This window comes from Xiphias gladius, chromosome 4, assembly GCF_016859285.1.
Source record: "Xiphias gladius isolate SHS-SW01 ecotype Sanya breed wild chromosome 4, ASM1685928v1, whole genome shotgun sequence".
Lineage (NCBI taxonomy): Eukaryota > Metazoa > Chordata > Actinopteri > Istiophoriformes > Xiphiidae > Xiphias > Xiphias gladius.
The window spans coordinates 8355874-8377911 of NC_053403.1; the positions used below are offsets into that span (position 1 = coordinate 8355874).

At 41.4% G+C, this 22038-nt stretch overlaps 1 protein-coding gene and 1 long non-coding RNA gene across 2 annotated transcripts in view; one reads left to right on the plus strand and one right to left on the minus strand.

The window, feature by feature from the left end:
• The first annotated feature begins 1015 nt into the window (after window positions 1–1015).
• LOC120789288 overlaps window positions 1016–22038 on the plus strand; it is an 85683-nt gene continuing 64660 nt past the window's right edge. Inside the window, exons 1-2 of the long non-coding RNA XR_005707366.1 lie at window positions 1016–1167; window positions 3701–3769. This is a non-coding gene — a long non-coding RNA (uncharacterized LOC120789288). The remainder of the gene's footprint in view (window positions 1168–3700; window positions 3770–22038) is intronic.
• On the minus strand, window positions 7454–8398 carry tmem121ab (transmembrane protein 121Ab). Its single transcript, XM_040125911.1, has one exon. The coding sequence runs from the start codon at window positions 8396–8398 to the stop codon at window positions 7454–7456; it is 945 nt and encodes a 314-aa protein (XP_039981845.1).

Consider the following 22038-nt stretch of genomic DNA (forward strand, 5'->3'; position numbering starts at 1 on the left):
TAAATCATTGCTTTTTTCAATTTTGTGTATGTGTGCGATTAATTGATTTCAGCACCAAGAAAGAGATCTACAGCATTGTGCAAAGGTTTCAGGCACTCTAGATGTTTTGATTCTTATCCATCCATCACACAGCACCATCAGGGAGGCGTCTGATCGGTTACAAATTCATCCTGCAGCAGGACGACGACCCCAAGCATACAGCCAGAGACATAAAGAGCTATCTTCAAGACAAGAAGAACAGGGGGAGTCCTTGCAACAGATGGTCTGCTCCCCCACAGAGCCCTGATCCTGACACCGTGGAGTCAGTCTGGGATCACATGACGAGACAGGAGACACTGAGACAGGCTAAATCCACAGAAGAACTGTGGCAAGGTCTCCAGTGTGCTTGGAAATAACCTGCCTGCCAGATACCTTGGAAAACTGTGTGCAAGTGTAACAAGGAAAACTGGTGCTGCTTTAAAGGCAAAGGGTGGTTGTTAATATAACTGCTTGTTTTTTTTTTTTTTCAACAGAGTACTCTGGAAAATGCAAAATTTAACATTAAAATTCCTCAATTCTGAGTACAGATGTAAACTTTTACAAGAAACAGGAAGTAGAATGTTGCCAACGATGGCTACAAATTGGGCCCCATTTTTTTAGCCTATATTTTTGTACATTTTTGAAAATTTCAGTGCGCCGCATTAGCTTTTAACCATTCCTCTTTGGTATGTACCACTGAATGTACCGATGACTGCCAACGAATTACTTTGACACTGAAGCAATCTTAAAAACCCAATGATCCCCAGGCAAGCTCTGAAGCGTTTCAATTCCTGTCCCGTAACTTTACTTTATCTCGTAATTATGAGATAGTTTTAGTAGTTTAGTAGATTAGTAGTAGTTGTTGTAGATAGTCATTTTGATTCGGCAAGTCATAATCACGAGATCCGGGATTTAGAATTTTTTTTGACCATTATTTTCTCTTGTGAACGCAACGCCCTTCCGTAACCTACCGGTTGCAAGCGTCAGTCGTTACTTTTTTTCTTGGCCACATGGGGGCAGCGTGGCGACGTGCAAGTACGACGTTGGCATGCCAACGTCAAGTAAGACGGCCCGGCGTTCGTCGTAGCAAGTGGCAACATTAGCCGTCACTCGGAAGTCGTGTCTCCGGCTACCCGGCAAAATGTAAATGTAAGATTCACTCCTGTTTGAGCTCCTTTTTGGTTTTTTCTACCAACCCTGAGGGGAAATTTCTAGCCTTTAAGCCATTAAATGCTCCCGAGTGTTCACCAGCCACTAGCTAATTTTGGGCCTGGCTGGGCCGGTGAGTGCGCAAGTGGGGTTTATCAGGCGCCCACCGGTATTTCTAAAGCCCAGTGGCCTACTAGACTTGGTGTATCTCGTTTGTTTAGTCTGCACAGACATGAGAAAACCACCGCTCTGAGGTTTTTATGCGAAGTTTTACCCGCTGTCACCGTTTGACGAGCACAGCCGAGCCGGTGTTTTTCCGGGTAAGGTAAAGTTTAGACGCCCAGAAATCCGCTCAGAAACTGTAGAAAGAAAAAGACTCTTCTTGTCTCTGCAGAACCTGCTTGAGAATCTTCACGTTTTTATATTTTTCTTCAGCGTCCAAGTAAACCAGTGACAGTTGTCCGCACATCTATGGCAACATTGCAAACAGGATCTGCTAATGACTAATTCGGCTTACTTTTAATGGCGTCTATTTGCCAAACATGTAAACAAACATGGGTTACAATGACCAGGACTCATGTTGGAGTCAGGTAGCTCGCTGACTCCAGGGCAACATGATACCTTGTACTTCCCGGGGGGTGTTTCTTGATTTTTCTCTGCAGTAAGACTCCACTAATTGTCACTTTGCCTCATTAACTTTTAGGATCATTGTGTAGGATTGAAGGTCATTTTTTTTGTTGACCAAGGACCCCGCGCACAATAAATAGTTTTATGATACAAGCGCAGCGGGAGAGCGATTTAAATATAGATTACTGTGCACAGTGGATAGTACAGTTGAGGGGTTATGTGGCCAGCAAAGTGATTACAGCATGAGACATTTGCTAACAAGTCAGAAGCAGCTACTGAAGCAACCGAGTGGACAAACTCCTACAAGTCAGCAAATACAAAGCCGGTCAAGAGAGAGTCTGTAATACCGGAAACCACCACCTTCATCCAGCTGGTTCTGATCTAATTTTGTTGAGACTGAGTGCTTCAGGAAGTCATTGATGCACAGTAAATCACGGGCAGAGAGAGGAAAAAGTGCTTTTACCGACTTATTACATACGAGGAGAGCATAATTCCTGATGCGCAGGCCTGGTGATTTATGGATGAATCCCTCGCTCGGAGGGTCTCGGAAAAGGTGGTCTGGTGCAGTGGCAGCCCCAGGTAATTTATTCTATTCCCAAGTTTGCCATTTACTTTTTCGCCCTCAACCACTTGGGCTGACAAGGTTTATTCAAACAATAGTGACATTATCCGGTGAGCCTAACATTGAGCTGAGACCACAGCAAAGATTTGGTCTCAGTCACAGATGTGAAAAGATTCCAAATAGCACCAATGACTTATTCATACATGAGCACATTTTTAATTACATCTTAAACCTGGGTCTCAATTCCCCCTCTCTAAAAATTTTTTTTTGCTTAGTCTACTGTTTAGGCAGCATGAGAGAGATTTAATAATGTGAGTTGTGGCAGAGTGCCAACCGGGCCATCATCTTCTACGCACCAAATTCTCAGTAATTTTGTCACCTCGCATTGCTGTGTCTTTGGGCCTGTTAGAGTCAAAAGGTAGAAACCCGGTGTCATTGCGACATTTAGATTTATTGCCAATTTGTATTTAACAAATCATTTTGTGGTGCATGAGGTGTGTAATTAGATATATATTTTTTTTAAACCTACTTGTTTGTGCTGCACGGTGTCAGACGTAGATTAACTGCTGTCCCTGCTAACGAGGAAGCTCTAAATATAGAGACCTTGATGTGACAGTAAAATATGTGAGGTGACAAGATTATTTATCGGGAGTGAGTTATGTGTTTTCCTGTGGGTGAAGGATGATTAAAAGTAAACAGTGTAATGCAATGTTTGCATTAATGTGAAAACAGTTAATTTAGGCAGAGCGAAAAAACAGATTAACAGAGTGCACATTATGTAATGATACAACGGTGATGTGCTGGGTTTGAGTCTCACCAAGAATGTTTCTCACATTTAAAGTATAATTGTGGTTTATTGAGGCTTGGGTCTTTATTTTTAGCGATAGGTTTTAGCCAAAGTAACTGCTGAACTCCGGAAAATACAGCAACATTGCTTTGCCGAAGTCTGACGGGGCGAGACGCACAAGTGGTTGAACGCTTGCTGTAGCAAGCCAGCAGTTAAGCCAAATTATCCAAACCACCTGGAGGTAAAGCCAAAAGTGAGTGCAGACACAATGTTGGTTAATAACCTAATCCTTCACTGCACAGGAAAACTCTGCTAGTGCACTGTGGTCAGTGGAGAAGGTCAAGGTTGAACCAGGAAAGTCTGTAAACAGAGCGGGCAGGATGCTGTAACTACAACAGGATGTAAACGATCAAAACAACAATTAATGTGGGTATCCTCAGCCTCGGTGATATTTCCTGCCAACTTTAGATTTTTGTCAAGTTGCATTCGGATTGGAGAGTAAAGTTACACAACTCTGACATGCACAACATTAACTTTAACCCCCTTCTACTTTACAGTGAAATTGGTGCCGTCATAACTTCAGCCTCCTGTCATTGCCGGGATCCCACTGGACAAACGCTGTGGAGGTGAGCATGTGTGTGTGTGTGATCAAAACTTGGTGGGAAAAATCAGCGCAGTGTGTGCCACTATGTGCCGTGCTCACCATTGGAAATAACGGCATTGCTCTGTAATGATTTTCCCAGTCACCTTTGTTTTCTCTTCCAAATAAGTTTGACTATCTTGGGAGTAGAGCTGGACAATAAAACGATTTTGATAATTATCAAGAAAACAATTCCCACAGTAATGATGGTAAACAGATGAGTAATGTACGATAAATGTATCTCTTCTGCATTTAGGCCAGCCATTATCTGCACAATCACTCTATTATGCCACAGCAATAGGCTTTCAAAGCTGACATGTCTAGGGCCAAAGCAAGGAGAAACACACTCACACAAGAGCACACACACTATTGTCACATTTTCATTCTTTACTGAGTCTTTGATAGGAACCAGCCCAGTAGCCGTTTTTCACTTTATAAGTCACATTTATCTAAATTGTGTATTTTTTCATTTTTATTGTAATGCGCCAACTCAATACAGCTGCCAGTACCGGTGTGTAATAGCCAATATATGTAGCATGCAACATATTGATCTTTTGTATGATGTTTACATAAAAGCATTGTTGCTGCGTCCTTGTTGAGGCGCAAATGTTATACCATGTTGTTCGCAGAGAGTATCAAGGTACTGATTCAAAAATAAATGATAGTTTAGAACCATAAAAACATCTTTATTTTATTTATTGATTTATCATGGCCAAAATGATGAAATACATTTCTGAATTGCTGGAATCCAGGAATCATGTGGGATTCATGCTCTCCCTCTTTCTCTCTCACGCTCTCTCTCTCTCTCTACCTTCTGTCAGTCTCAACTGTTGAGTTGCTAGTAATGACAACGTATAAATAAATGAATAAAGTGATATTAAATATGTATAACATTCCATATAAACAACTGAGTGTAGCCCTAGTCATTTAGTACTTCACAGTTATGACCATGGTGGGGAATTCAACCGTAGGAAATCCACGCAAATAAGAAAACGACATGATGTCACCCTTACTTAGGTTTTTGTATTTTTAATTTCATGTCAGTTTTTAGGTCTAATGCTGGAGAGTTATTGTAAGGCAGGGGCTGAACTGAAGACAGACAACCAGAATGAACTGGATTTGCCCAAGAGATATGCCTCAGAAATATTTAATACTCCACCAGCAGCAACAATCAATATGTTACTACCTAGGAGATTCCAAGAGAAGAGACTGACAGCTTGTACAGATACTGTCTTTCCCAAACTGATCCTGCTCCTTCAGTTAAAGGATTGGCTGTTTGATGACCTTTGGGCAACAAAATAGTGGGTATGGGGAATGAAATCAGCACTTCTCTCCTTAGTTTATTGGGGTTCTGAAACTGCTTTTCTGTTTATTTTGGATATTTTCAAAAAATAAAAAAAAAAAATCCCTAGTTAGTAAGCAGCTAAATACACTGTAACTTGGGTCTTGTAACATTCGGCCAAGCAAGTACTACTTTACCTGAATATAAATAAAACACACAATTAAGCTGTTGTAATGGCTGTCTTTGCTGTAAGGACGTCTGGCAGTGCAGTTGGCAAACTGACTTGCATCTATCCCTTTACTGCAGTTTTAGTTTTACTGCAACTGATTACAGCTTTAATTAATAATACAGTAGCCTAAATCCCAGTGACGACTGAATGTTTGTTCTGGTCTTTGCAGTCGGGTCAGTCCGATTTATCTCTAGTGGTTCAAACCGTAACAGCTCTGCAAAACACTATTTTGAGAACCATGAATGAAATCAGTATTATCTCTGAAAAAAAAAAAAAAAAGTCCTACAATATGCTCATGTAAAGTAAAAGGAGAACGTCACACTTTTGGTAATAATTCAGTCTCTTTGTTACTCCACAGCTGACAATTACTGGTAATGGAGGGGGGTCATTCAGGGTCTGAGAGTTAGTCTCCGTGAGCTGAGATCAGCAGTTAACCTTAGTTAGCCTCACGGCAGTAAAGTGACTTTCCTCATGTGGCCGACCTCTCCAGCTTCCACCACAACACTCGGGTCAGTTAATAAAATTCTCTTTGAAAACACGAAGGCAATTCATCAGCTGTAAAAGTTCTATTTAAACCAGGTCGGTGCAGAGAAGATTAGTGTTAACGGAGCAAAAAAGCAAGTGGGGAGGTGATAATGAGAACTGGGAGGAAAAGAGAGAAACAATTTGAGAAGAGGTTCATACATTTTTATCGCATTTTAAAAATAAATCCATTACTTTATTTCCCCAAATGTGGAAGCCTGAGGGGTAGAAAATTAATGATGGAGTCCAGCAGGAGGTTGCTCAGCCTAAATAGTTATATGCTGTGTGGATTCTTCCATGTGCAACGTAAAAGAAATGGCCATTATTTTGCTGTCTTTTAGCTGTTGCATTCAAGCACAATAAAGAGCAATAAAAATTCAGAATTTAGCGAAAAATGATAATTTGTTTTAATCACAATCAACAGTATGAAAAAAAGAAACCATGCTGTCGTCATTATACTTTTATTTATACTTTTATTAAAACATCATTGGCCTCCAACAAGTAAAGAATGTACATAATAATAATAATAATAATTAATAATAATAATATAATAATAATAATATAATAATAATTAACTGAATAACATCAGAAAAGGTATTTTCTGTTTGTATGTTATTGTATTTATCATTTTTTTTGTTTGTCAATTCTTCAGTGAGGCGTTTGCTGGATGTCTGCATTCTCTGACTTCAAGGCTTGAGATAGTTTTAGAGGAATGTACAGTTAAGGAAACAAAAACTATCTTTCCCCCATCATCTCGTTTTTTTTTTTTTTGACATCACTACATATTTTGTCTGATTTTGCAGTTAATATCACACATCAACCACTTACATCTCTTCCAAACAATTTGAAATATCCTAAACCTCCCGTGGCGGCATACATACTCTATAGACTAGTGTGCGTGCACATAAACACACGAGCACACACACACAGTAAAACACACACTTGAATGCCGGCAATGGATGGATCCTATAGTGCTGAGCTCCCGTGCTTTGATCAGACCTTTTGTCGTAAAGCGTCACACTGACCGAGGCAGCAGCTTCCACAGAGCTTCTTTCTCAGCAGAACCAAACACAGAATGAGAAGCATTTGTCTGCCATCAACCTTGCTCCAGCACAGCAAAGCACAGCACAGCACAGATAGCCCGTGCTGACTGACCCTTGTGACTCTTTGCTCCTCGCCACCAGTGCTTCATGCCGAGCGGTATGTCCTTTAGTGCTGGATTTCAAAGGAAATGTCACAGATGCACTATCGAAAAAGTGACCTTTAAAAAAAAAAATACAAGATACTCACCGAGGGGGGACAAAACTGTCCATTTTTACACAACATACTGTCAATGCACTGTGGAGACCGTCTCTTAATAAAGTCTGAACTTTTAAAACATTTTAAACAATTAAAAAAAAAACAACAGCACGATAAAAACCTTGATTTTAAAGTCTGCACGCTGCACTCACAGTCAAGTGTAGGTTTACAGTATGCTCTGACAGGCAGGTGATGCTGAAAATCTCTTTAATGGTTTCACAGCAGTTCATGTGGGCTTGACAAGCCTATCCTGTCATGCAGCTGATTTCTCTATTTACCTCCACTCCTGGAGCTTTCAGAAAGTCAGTTTCTAATGGTGCTGAGTCCTGTGCTGGCGGTCATGTGTCAATGACGTCCTGCGCTGGCGAAGGTTCATGTGGCAAACTGGTGGCGTTGGGCAGCGGCTGCGTGTGGCTGACAGAGTTCTGCTGCAGCTCTAGCGCCATGGCGTTCTGTGGGTGGGGGAACTCCTTCACCTGTCTGCGGTACTCCAGGAAGGTGGATGCCTTGGTGGCAATGGCCACCACGTTCTTGCCGACAAAGATGGTGGAAACGCGGCTGTCCTGAAACAACACCATGTTTACACCACGTATAAGGATGGTGACCACGTTTATGGTGACGAGGCTCAGGACTGGGTACAGCATCATCTTCTGGGGCGACATGTGCTCCCCCTGCATGCTTATTTCACTGAGCGACACGCAGGGAAGGATGAGCAGCAGGATGTAGCAGTAGAAGAACATCAGGCCCTCGGCCCAGATGGGCAGGCCTGTCCGCTGGGGTTCCCACAGGTTAGCTTGGATATCTAGCAGGTCCAGCAGGTCCAGAGCCACCCAGAACAGACGGCTCCTCATGTCCTCCTTCTTTCGGAAAGTTCTTACATATTCCATACTATCCAGAGCCACTAGAACCAAGTATAAGCCTGGTACACACACAGACAATAATAATGTCAAAGCCTTCCGTGCCACTGTCTCCAGACTCTTCCTGTCAGCTTTGCAATTCTGGAAGACAAAGTAGAGTTTGATCTCCAGGACAAAGATGTACAGAAACCACAGGATCATGGCGTATCCTCGTCGGGCGGTTCGCACCTCGGCACCGACCCACACTGCCACATATCGAAGCACTATGAGGAAACATACATCCCCTACCAGCACTATAATACACACACCTATCTTTCTCGGACCCTGGTTCTGCTCCACCAGGTAGGCGTCCATGAAGGCCATGCTGGTCATGATGACGATGGTGGTCAGGCACACGTGGCGTTTGTCTGGGGGCGGCAACACCATGGCGAGGGCACCTGCTGGCTCTCACTCTGTCCACGGCTTTCAGAAGGAAAAATAAAAAGGTCCAGAAGGTAAACACGGCACTGTGCCCAATCAAAACCTTTATGGTTGGAGAAAAAAATGGTATTTAAGTTGGTCTGACGGCTCTGGTGTGCACAGGAGCAGAAGTCCAGCTACAGTGTGTCTAATATTAAAACAATAGTCTAAGTCACTGTGCTAATAGTCCATTGAGGACAGTTACTGCAGTGTAGAAGCAGAGCCGTGTGTGGAGTCAGCGGAGAGATGCTGGCGGCTGATTGCTCTCAGACCATGTGAAAACAGGAACATCACCTCGTTACTCAGCGCACTTCCATTGATCCAGCTCTGCCCCTAAGCAGCAGCTACACCAAGGGCTCTACAGCTGACACACCATGACTGATAGTAATCCACACACAGTCAAATGGAGAATTCTCTGAGTGGGCTCAGCCTAATGTACATGTGATCGGATTGCGGGACTCGGTGCTGCAGTATGGAAATGTTTTATAGAGGTGTTTATTTTTGTGTGAGACAGTGTGGGAAGCAACAGTGTGGCTTGCGGATGTATCCGCGTGTATGCATGTGCGAGGAATTCCTCTTTGAATACTCCTGTAGACACTGGTGCAGTGTGTGTGGCTCCTTTCAATCCTGCAGTGTGCGTGAAGGGAAATGAAGGAAAGAGAGGAGAGGAAAGAGAGAGGAGTCTGCAGTGGCCAGAGGCCCCCAGCCGCCATAAATCACGGAGACAGCAGGTCAACGGCCCATGAGGCCTTGCATCCAACGACGGCTTCTCCGGGGGGAGGCTCGTACACCGGGCTGGAGATCCATCCTTTCTCCCTCCTCTTACCACGTGCCAGCCTCTCCACAGCCTAGAGGAAGGAGAAATAAAATGGAGAAGAGGGGGAGGGAAGAGGAGAAGGAGAAAGAAACCTGTCAGCACCACTGGGCCATACAACACAGTTTTCTTTGCCAACGGTCCTCCATGTATGAGGAGCCAAGTAATGTGTCAGCTTGGCTCAAACATAACTTATTTCAGTATAGATAGGATAGAACATATTGCAGGTTACGGTAAGACTGCTTCAGGGTGTCATCACCTCTCTTTTGTATGTGATGTGTCTCAAGACATCTGGTTTCATGGCTAAATATACACACCATGATAATGTTATTGTATCCAGCATATTTGGGGCCATAATACCCAGTAGTTTAATTTTTGGAGTCAAATTAATAGAGGATTTATTTCAAGAAATTGTAGAAACCAATTTCAAAGTCTCATATTGTAGGTAAGTGCTCGGCACCTCATTCTCTTTTTTTCTGCATTACTTGGCTCTACATTTTCTTCTTAGGCCAGAATAAATGAGAAAAACAGCGTAATTACCTGTAGATAGTCTGAGTCAGTTTGGTGCAGTTTCAACAAGGAAATCTTGATTGCAGTATGCACTACATAGTTTACATTATACATTTCAGCTATCATGTGTCTCCTTCTTGTGTGCTCAGTGTCTAAAATTTGTCAAACCGTTTTATTTTATTTCAGTTCAAGCTGCATTTACAGTCTCCAATTACAGTCTTATTTTTGCTGAATGATGTTTCAAGGTGTTTTGTTTTGACCTCTTTAGTATCCCCCCCCGATGTGTGTGTTGAAGCATTTGACGGGTTGGGTGGGGGGCCTCTCATTAACAGTCCAGTCAGACGTTAACATCACTTTCCTAATAAAATAAAATAGAATAAAATAACAATACAGAGTGCTTAACTCGCCAGCAGGAGCCCACCTTGTGTACCTGCCTTGTCCTTTAATAACACAGCAGGGATAGAAAACAAGGCTGGGTATAAGAAAGTGAAATGTGTTAATTGAGCAGAAATGTATTTCTTGGTTCAACTTTGGTGAGCTTCAACTGAACCTAGAATTTATCTCTCGCTCTGTTCATTTCTGTCTGCTCCTCCTGTCACTGGAGCCTTCAGGCAGAACACAAATGATTCACATTAGTGTTTCTGTCAGCTGAGGTACATTTCAAATCAAGATATGACTGTATCATTCATCGAGCACTGCCAGTGCTCTGATAGTCAAAGCAAATGACCATAATACTTCTGTCTAATGTAGACATCCCAAATTAGTCCACTATTCTTAGAAAAAGTACAATTAGGGGAATTTGAATTAATGTTCTGACTCAGATGGCAATTAGTAACATTCACTTTAACTCTACAAAGCAAACCACTTGGTTTTCCGAAGATTTTTCGAGTATTATACAACATATCTAAGTATGATTGAAATCTCACAAGTTAACCAGAGTTTACGGCCATGCTAGTGGTTCTGTAAGGCTATACTTAGACACGGTGGCCTTTGAGCTAACAGATAATGTCAGAGTGATAACATGCTCACAATGACCATGCTAACATGCTGACGCCAAGCAGGTATAGTGTTTACAGTGTTCACCCTCTTAGTTTTTTGTGTTAGCATGCTAACATTTTCCAATTATCAATAAACACAAAGTGCAGCTGAAGCTGATGGGAATGTCATTAAAAATTGGCCATACACCAAAGTATTGGACAAATTAAAGTTTTGACCTGAAGATGGCGCTAAAGGAACAATGAAGATGCACTCCAAAGTGATTACAATTTATCCTTACTATAAGCCATTAATAAGAACAAATGTTGGGCTGCCTTATTGCGAAAAATCCCACTAGCTGGTCTTTATCCTTTCTGTTTGGTCATAATGCAGTTATGAATGTTGCTAATCCATTAATAAATACCTATGGCTTTCTCAGTTTGTAATAACGGTGCATGTAAATGTTAGTATGTTGTTGATAAATGGATCTTTGTTCAGATTGTTTTCTAGTGGTCAAACAGGCTAACCAGTCAAAGTGAGTTTTCACAATATGATTTACCAACCATTAATAGAGCCCTTAGTTACGACTCCATAATTAACTTTATAAAGGGTTCCTCATTAGAAAGTAGTAAAGAGGTGGGGAAAGAACCTTAAATTTGTCATTGACAATGTTTATAACAAAAACTGAAGGCCAAAGCCTAAATATGTGCTCTTGCAATTTACTGAACATTTTTAGCAAAACAACTGCAAACCTTTTAGTGATATTTATTGACTTCATTTTAAAAGCCATTCCAGACATGCATTACAAATTATTCCACCACTGTGCTTACTTTTCTAAGTCAAAGACTTCTGTTTCACTCCCATTTTGACTAACTGAGCTCTTGATATGACAAATTTAAGTATGTGATGAATAAACATGAGTATGTTTTCAGCCGCGCTGTGTGAAATCACCAAAGCAAAATGGGCTTTTGAGCTTTTTGAATGAGATCCAAAGATTGTGGCGAGGTTATTTTTCATCAGAAAATACCAACCTAGAAGAACATGCACGCACACTCATAAGGATATACAGGAAGCAAACAGCTTTAATAGCTCCTTGTAGGAATACAAGTGGATATGTTGTGCACCGTTGCATTGCATTTGCAACATATCCTTTTGTTGAAAAAGAAAAGTAATGTTACATCTAATAACATCTCAAATCAAAGGCTGTCAATGGAAGCCCAGTTTAAGAAGAGTAGGGCACCACGGTGAGTCTCATTTGTAATCCAAACATGGATTTGAATGTTTCAAATCCATTATGTATAACAGGGCCTAAGTAAGAGATTAAATTCATAAGATGGTGATTAATTACTGATAATGAAACTGCTGTGGATCATTAACATGCTATAAGGAAGACTGCTCCCGTATATACAGTATATCACATCATCATTTAAATGCCATTAATATCAAAGATGACCAAGAGATTGTTTCCCTAATGAAAGGATTACAGCAGGCGTGATAATATGAGAGTGCTAAACTGGATGGTTTGAACCTCCCAGGAATTATGACTTCTGCAGCGAAACATGGATCCCAAGTTGTCATCAGCGTGATTTGATGCTACATGGGCGCCTTATGAAACAGGAAGCTGATGAACTTTGACAGTAATAGAAGATTATTAATCCTTTCTGTCATATACTCTAGAAAATGCCTTTGTCTGTGTGAAATGGTGACAGCAGTGCACCACTCTGTTTTGCATATTCTGTTCAGCATTTATAATGTATAACTCGAGGAAGAATTGGGGAAAAAAGATGGAAAGAAATGTCCATTGATGTTTGATTTGACAGCTGTGATGACTATCATTTCACAACTCTAACTGTTCTCCTGCAAGAGCGCAGGGCCTGCACCCTGTACATTTCAGCTCTGCTTATATACTTCAATTACACCGTAGTAATTATGGTGTACTATAAATAGGCAACATGGAGGGGCTGTGAACTGGCAGCACAACATTTCTTCACAGGGGGAGGCTATTATTGTGTCTCTGGTCCAGGCCATTATCTCTCTAAACAGCCACAGCTTCCTTGTCATGCAGTTATATTAACAGTTAACCTCCCTGACTGGCCGCGGGCTTCCACATGGATCACAACAAGGACAAAGAAAGTGGCATCAATGCTACTTTTTTTTTTTTTTGTCTTACCAGTTCCAAAAAACAGTGGAGGAGGTCTGTTTGGGCCACAGAACAAGACAGTCAGTACAACTGAAAGAACAGTATTTTGGCACAAGATCCTTCCATTCTCTACTGTGTGGAGAAAAATAAAATCAAAAGCGTTATTGTTTGTTTAAGTGCAGCTGCTTCCAGGTGCTGCTTTCGAGCATGCACGAAAAACGTTTTCTTCCAAGAACCAACTTAACTTAATTACCTGTGTTCTTGCTAGATTGATGTTTGTCTATTTTGACACAAGTCCGGAGCTTAAGGATCGTGAAGACTTTCAAGCTCCAAGAAGCTTTTCTTTTAACACTGAGGATTACTGACACTTGATACACCTGAGCTAGCACTTGTTTATAGCGGCAAAAATCATTTCATCCTGCAACTGTGGCAGTTACCTGTAGGCTTCAAAGAGGACTGAGATGCTTATGCTTTTGAGAAGGCAAATTGTTATGCATTAAATGTATCGTATTACATCCCCAACTCCGCTTTCCCTCCACACTTCCCCTCTCCTTTCTTCCGCTTCAACACACCAAGGATGATCAGATGTTTATGTCAATGTCAGCACCACTGCAGTGGGACGGCACAGGTCTCCAGAGTGGTCCGTTTTGTCCGATGTTTATGTCTGGTTGTCTTCATTAGGGCCAGAATGAGACCCATATGTCGTCTTGGCTGCCAGCCATCTCCATCATCTCAGCAGGTGTTCTGCGCCGTCCTTTGTGTTACAGTCAGCGCCTGGCTAGTTTTGGGAGAGGTGGCAGATTGCTTTGAATTTACCCAATAGACAGAGTAAGGCTCAGCACAGCTCAGCTGAACAAAGGCTTGCGCACAGACACGCGCACACACACACACACACACACAAACTTAACACACACATTTGTAATGCACAAGCGTGTTCATACATACGTGCAGTAACGTGCATATATGAAAGCTTTTACGCACACACTTTCCTTGCCTGAAAGGTTGCTGACAGGATTGCACTCTGCGGGTCATGTCCTCATCCCATCTTTCACAGCCTGATAACGTTCTGTAACCACACACTGATCGCACACATCCTGTGCTGATTATAACATAGCAAGGTGCTGGATCCGCAAATCCCGGGATACATGTTAAAACGTGTCTCATGTTCCCTGCTGGGACCAATAACCAACCTGGCTGCATTACGAGGATGTCTGCCAGATTCCCCCAGTCGCACTGACAAATGTGTGTGACATCTCTTAGGCGCTCAGTACATTTTCTTACCGTATTAAAACCGCCAGACTCAGCTGCCCTCGCGGGGCTTAGCCTTGTCTGTGATGCATTATTCACAATGTATATCTACTGTATCCAATGGATCACTGTGGTGGTGTATTGAAATTCTAAACAAGTCTATTTTGCATTTTGTTGTCATTATTTTTGGCAGGTTTAGACCTTTCCACCTATTCTTTTGCAGTTCAAAATCACACACCTCAATTAGTCGAAACACAATACACAGGGTTTGTATGTTACTTGCTGCACTTAGATTCACACACGCTTGTTTTTCGTGTTATCCTTGCATAATATGCTTGTAATAGCTTATGAGGTTGCACTGGGTTAGACTACTGAAGAGGATCCGAAACTAAGAAGGGGACTGTGCTTTGTAGCAGTGGCTAAGCTCATTTTATCACCAATTATGGTTGATTAAAGCTGATTTTCACACTTCTTTGCCACGTCACGTTCTGTATGTGATAAGCGCCGAAGGTTCATTTCAGTACATAAATGTAAGTAACCCAATCCGTATTTGGGCCGTCTGCGTTTTGATTTTAAATAGCCGCGTGTGTGTTGATCAAACGCAGCCAAAATAAAACATGCTGCACACGACAAGGGGTAGATGGGTGCTGCGCAGGGTAGGCTCCCATAATAGGCACTGGATAGGGTTAGATGTTGAAAGCAGCTCAAAAGTGTGTTTCTCCTTGGCTCGGCCCTCAGCGGAGGAGGGGGGCGGGGGCCTCAAGATGACAAACGTGTCTTTTTCTCCCCCTGCCAACTCTCAAACGGCTGTAATGTGCGCGGCGTCAATCAAAGTGAATTCTTTATTCACAAAGCTGGGGAGAGGATCAAAGACACCATGCCACGGTGAGTCATCATCAAAGAGAAGTGCAGCCCTCTGACATCCCACCCAGCAGTTAGTCACTGACACAGGGGGTGAAGATGACTAGTTGCCCAATGTATACACACGAGGCGAGACACTCTTGAACTACCTTCCGGAGCTGACGCTGTTAACAGCGTGTTGGCCACTTAAATTTAAGTGGGTAACACTGAAAAATTTAACCTTTTGTTTGAGGTTCGTAAGCTCTCTTTCCTCTTAATATGTCGTCTGCACAAAGCCGATATCAAAGATACCGAGTCAATACCTTAAGTTACTCTACTGCTCAGAAAGTCCTGACCTGAGGGCCCCTGCTGCTATTTCACTGGCATCTGTAACTCAGTGCAATCTCTCATTGAGGGTTTCTTTCATCTGTCTCTCTGAAGAAGTGAATCCTGGGGTTTAACATCTATAGTCTCCCATCAGTGAGTATCTGCTATGACACTTGCTGTTAGATTTTGAACCCTTTGTATATATATATTTTTTTTATGAAACTTGAACAATTATTAATTTGTGTAGTGTTCACATTATATTCCCCATTAACTTTTGAATGAGTTCCCACAACTCTCTTCTTTCTAACTTTTTAGCTGTAACCTCCGCTTTCTAAAAAACTATTCAGCCCTGTTGGTGAACATGTTAACAAAATGGTTTACTTTTATGCATCAACTAGACACAGACCAACATTAGCCTTGATTTGTAGTCAAGTTTCTGGCCAACTTGAGAATGTAAGTCCAATATTCAATCTCCTTTTAGCTCTGTTTTGATTGCCACCGACTCCTAAAAGAAATGTTTGGCTATTAAAATGCTAAACGCTCCACAACATTCATGAGCTAGTCGCCAGCTTTGTCTGTCTGCTGTTCGATGCTGGGCAGGTAGTGTACAGGATTTTTTGCTACAAACGGCTGCTGGGTATAGAGCCAAGGCGAACTGCAGAGTTGCTCATAAGAGTGACTCTTTTCACATTACACTTTCATTTGATCCATTGTTCATAAAAAAAAAAAATTGATTAGTGCAGCTTTAAAGATAAAAAACATGTTCTCCCAATATCTTATGACATCTCTGAGCTGACTGAGGCTTTTGTTATGGCAATGAAGTCCTTTTGCGATCCTTTTAAGAGAACAAAATGAAATAAATCCAGTGAGAAAAACAGTACCACTACTGCTGTCTGTGCAAACTGGATTCCATAAAGGGAAACACCAGTCACTTTAAGATTTATTGCAGGTTACACCTGTGGTTTCAGAAATTTCAGATGACCTACAAAATACACTTTAATACCCAAAATGTGCTTTAATCTCTGATTATTCTGTTGGCTCTTATTGAGGAAAAAAAACCTCATCCCCAAGAACCCACTTTCTCTCACTTTTACCAAAATACGCAGATTACAGTCAGTGAGGCAGGACCACCTATTTCTCCCAACTGCTTTGTCCCTGGTTTTCAGTTTAGCGACTTAAACTGAGTAATAACAATGTGGATTTCCTGAATAATTAAATTTTGCTTCCTTTTAATCTTTTATGTCGAAAAAACACACCTTCAAGCACATGCTGTAACTATTCCTGACACTGATAATTGGATTGTCCCTTCAAGTGATTGTTGGACGCCCCTTTAATGTTTTAAATTTAGGGCCACAAAAATGCCTAAAGTGCTGGAGTGATTACCATTACCCCTCATCTTTACACACACACACACACACACACACACACACACACACATTCTCATACAAAAATCTCTGGTGTGGTATTGAAGCTGTGCCATTCTCCCGTGCACCGATGCAAGGGTTTAACAAGCATATTGATTTGCCCATGTGACACCAGCTCTCATATTCATTCTCTAATGATAATTTGTGTGTGTGATCACCCATTGACAGAAGTGATTTTTATCCAGTGGTTTTACAGGGAGATCCGTTTAATCTTTATGTCAATAAGCCACCCTCCTCCCAACCCATCTCCTTCCCTCTTAAGCTTGCTCTTTTACCATGCTTTGCCATTCTTCCTCCTGTGTTCACTGTCGACATTTCTAATCTGGCCACCCTAAGGGATGTGGCATCCATACCTCATTCCAGTCACGCTGCCTTTCTGTTTGCTTTCCATCTCACTTGAGGGTAAAATGACTTCTCAAAGACATCAAAACCTCACAGGGTCCGATTCAGTATTTATCATTTCTGTATTGTGTTAATGCAGCAAATAGTGGCTGAAAATGTAGCAAGTAAGAATCCTCCGAGTTCTGCCAGGTAGTGTTTAATCAGCTTTGTTTTGTATCTCAATTAAACACCCACTCACCCTGCTGTTCCCACTAGTTTGCATAAAACGGATGTGCACTGGCAGGTAAAAGGGCAAGACCGCTCACCTTCGTGCAGCGTCCCCAGAGGAAAAGGTAACAGGTCAAAAAGAGCACAGAAATGAGATGGAGAGGGAAAGAGGGATTGAGGCAAAAGAACAAGGGTTGGTTCCATGTGATTGAATAAAAAGCAAAAAGAGATTTGATACAAGGAGGATTTAAAGTGCTGCTAATGAGCTGGGGGTTGAAATGGATAGCTTTGCTGAGAAACAGATTATATATTACCAGCCAGGGATTTGTGATGAGAGTGTGAAAAACAGACAGAAAAAAAAAAAGTCCCTTTCAACAAGTCATTGTATCTTATATTCAGACTCAAAAACTTATTTTCCATGAAGCAATTGAAGAAAATCTATTGATGGTGTGAGAAATGCTCCCCATTTTAAGGATGATAGCTTTTTAAAACCAAATACATGCTCGTTCTCCTTAAGTGGGGATGCTTGGCAGTGAACAAGGATCTTTGTCATATTCTGCTCATATGCTTTCCATTACATCTATGAAGTCAAAGCGGCTATTTGACAAAACATAGCAAAACTTTGAACGTGTCTCAGGGGCAGTGTGTTTGCTGAAGGCGACACCTGCTTTGTATGATAATGAAATGGAAAACAGTATTTCACTCCGGTTTAGACAATTGTTTGCAGTGCAACTTGCTTAGGAGTGTTGAATTTCCTGGCAACCACTTCTGCTGAGGTATGTTTGGGTTGGACTCTAAAATTTAAAAGTGCTGTTCATCTCTGAAGGAAGGATTTGTGCAATTTACAGTTACTCAATGGAACCAAAATAAATGTAGAACTGTGATAATTTTACAACTGGTGGTTGTTGTCAAATGGATGTGGTTCATAGTCATTTTTTTCAGGTCTCATTATGGCTCTTTTCTAAGATTTTACCAGCAATTATAGGCTGTGTCATTGTGAGCACGTGTGTTGTAGCCTTTGAAATGTTGTTGTGGATCTGCTCAGCAGTGTGCAGTTTTTTGTTGGTTAAATGATGTTGATGTGATAATTTGGTTGTGTGTTGCAATTCCGAGGCAGTAGCTGTCCATCTCTCACACACACCCAGTACATATACAGTTACAGTAGTGTTAGGTAAGTCACTTGGTAAATTTTACTCTATACTGAGACTACACAGAGAACTCTGAAAGTCTTGTCCCCACATTGAATGTGCAGGTTTCAATCAGCTTCCATTCCTAAACGTCAGCTTACAGTGGCTAGCTAGCCAGCTAAGAGAACACAACACATTTATAAGGCAACTTTTCCGTTACCAGTGGGCATGCTTGTCTTCTGTTTGTGGAGACTAGCACCCTTCCTCCACCTTCAGCCCGTGCCCTTGCTATCTAACACATCCCAGGCCTGTCTCCACCATTCGAGGGCAAGTTACTTTAAAAAAGTAATTAGTTACTTTCTAGTACTCAGACCAGTCTGTCAAAGGTGCCTTTAAAGAACTCAGAAGCAGCCAGACCCACAGGTTACATCTTCTTTAACGTGTAGTGTAATGCAAGACATTCTGGTAAACAAGCAGCAAGCCCACAGTTTGGAGGCATCTACTGACCATCAACAGCTAGCTTGGACCCCGTGACTTCGATTAGCATTCCTGATGTTCGGTATATACACAGTGAAGCCAAGGATGTTTCACAAACCAACCAACTCTAAGCGAAACCCATGTGTTTTCCTGAATTCATGCAACAATATGGCAAGCTAGTCATCTAAGAAGTCAAAACATATAAATAATACAACCATGGACTTACTGGAAGACATATTCCTCCTCCTTTTGGTGGATTTCTAAACGCCCCAGACCTGTGTCTCCACTGAACCCACAGAGAGGAAACTTATACTGATAGGAGAACGTACTGATTCAAAAGACAAAAAGCAATAAGGTGACTCCAGATTATGGCAAATGTGTAATCTGTGGTACCAGGTTTTCTTCGCACCACTGCTGCAAGATATTGGTCCACAATGTTGGCTAAGGAGGCAGTGTTACAAGACAGTGACCTGTGATAGTTACGTTTAGAGCCAATATGTCAAGACATTCAGTAACAATTCTCAGGTATTTCATTGTCACATGTCACATCTAACATGGGTTATAATGGTAGATGTCACTTTATTGAATCATTAAAATGGTTTACATGCATTGTTAATTAACATTAATGGTAAAAGTAATTCATTCAACAATTTATGAGCTGTTGTGTGCAAGAACTAGTGCGCTACTAAGACCTTTTAACACAACGAGCTTTGTCAAGTACATGAAGCACCACCGACATCAACTTAAAGGTAATAGATCATTCTGTTGTTCTTAATGCAGCTGTCTTCATGTTAATTAGGAAGATCTGATGCCTTGCATCAAAGAATGACGTGAACATCAGGTTGTCTGATGTAAACAGACCTACAGTGGCCCTCAAGCAGATGGGGCACACTAATCAACTTCTCTTATGTGGTACTATTAAAATAGTGCTACATTGTAATTTACAAACAATTAGCAATGCAGAGGAGCTATTAAAGCAATTAAAGTATTAATTATGTGACTGTGAACAAAACTGGAATACAGTGAGCAATTTGTAAAAGCTATTTCCATTGAAGCCTGTTTGTAAAATGTACATGCCAGTTTACAAGTAACATTTATAGGAATGTGTAACTTAATTCACCAGCCTCTGTTTATCAGGAAAGAAACAAGGGCCCACCTGGCAAAGGCCCAGTCACCTTTTGTCTTGAGATTTGAGGAAGGAAAAGAGTACCAGGGTGTCTTCAACAATATATTGTGATGTAAAAATGTGACCATGTACATCAAAGGGCTGAAAAACACTACCATGCCTAATGTGTAGCTCATTGCACCTTAAAGTATAAGATTATATAAGATTGCCTCCACCTCCACCACCCACAACACCATTTCTGCAGCATATGGAGCAGTCAACATCATGAATGCATCCACCTCTCTGTTAATGGTAGTGCCAGGCAGTTTAAGCTCCGAGCCCTAGTTTCACAGACACTACGACTATCCAGACTGTCAGCTTTCCACTTGTCTGCTAGACAAATCTCCCCTGCTGCATCAAGATCAAAACATGACTATTGGTATGCACAGTTTGTGTGCAGTCCTTTAATGCTCAAAACTGGGAGCACAGTAGGGAGATACTTAGCCAGGAAGTTGTGCAGGCACAGAGGTCAAAGCTGATGTTGGCTAGTCATTCTGGAGGTCAGTGCATCCATCTTCTTTGCTTATTACGCTCATTCTGGTGACTTAAGTACCAAAAAGCCTGAAAATCTTCCCCTTATAAAAGTGGGTAATTAATTTATGTATGGAAACAGTAAAATTTCAGCTTTCTTCAAAATAAAATATTATGCATGTGGACACTGAAATCCACAAGAGTATTAGTCATCCACCATTGCATGCTTACACGTTCTTGAGTCACAGTGGTGATATAGACTGTGACGTGAACTGGATCTTTACAAGGTCAGATTCTTACTTTGAAAGTCCAAGCTGCAGATACAGCCTGTGATGGGAAGAAGGTGTGGTAAAGTTTTACTCCAACTACTTTAAGTTTCACATCAGAGTTTAATGAATGAGTTACTACATTTTATGTTGTTTAAATGTAGATTAAATATGAATAAATTGGACTCTGGAAGATTTAAATTAAAATCTGGTAATATGCCCAGCTTTCCTGATAAATTTGTTTGTTACGCTGTAAAAAGATCAACATAGTTAGATTGTTTTTCAATGTTGAGGCCTACCCTTTAAAAACTAAAGCTGAGACTCAAATAACGTGATGTTACACTTCTTTGTTGTCAAAGTTTAATTTCTTTTTATCTGATGGTGCTTGAGTCGTATTGTGAACACTGCATTGTGAATTGATTTGTCCCAATCCTTAGTAAAGGTCTCAGATGAAGCTTGGGGGGTTGCTGTGAGCTAAAAAGTCAATCTGATCAATCAGCCAACTGCTGTCAGCCTTTTCAAATGAGAACAGCCCCCATCTGTGGAAATGTTACACTGATCTATACCCCACACACATACACGCACACCTCGGGCTGGCCTGCATCTTCATAGGCAACAGAGTGTATAGAAGAAGAATTAAAAAACAGCAGTTTGCTTTCTTGCCTTCAGAATGTGGTCTGTGTTTCCAAATGTAAGTTTGACTTGGGGCTGTGTTGTCGCCTTTATTAAGAGACTGAAAGCCAAAAAGTAATTGGGAATTAGCAATTCATCAAAAAGTTATTGGCGGGTTGGTCTCGCCAAACTGGGATTAAAATCATTCAGGCCATGGGCTTCTATTTTAGCAATCCTGTTTTTTCTGCTCGGAGAGGGACTCAAAGGAAATACTTTTGCCTGCTACTGTAGTTCTTTTTTGAGGTTTGTAATGTCCTCTGACAGAAGCGGAACCCTATTTAACTGCCTCCTACACTGACACGCAATTTAGTTTTTGCTAATTATAGGGTACAGCGGTCATAAATTATTCCCTGCTTCTTAGATTTCCCTAACCCCTCTCTCTCTCTCTTCATACACAGACAGAAACACACACACACACCCACACATCCACACTAACCATACAATCAAAATTACCCATCTGCTGATTTTCACACTGAGGCTGAATGTCGTGTACAATGGGATGCTGCACACCAACCCGGGGTTGGGGCTGACAGCCAGAGAGAAAGAGAGAGAGAGATGGAGAGAGCAGGAGAAGTAACACGAGCAGGGAAAATCCAGCTGTT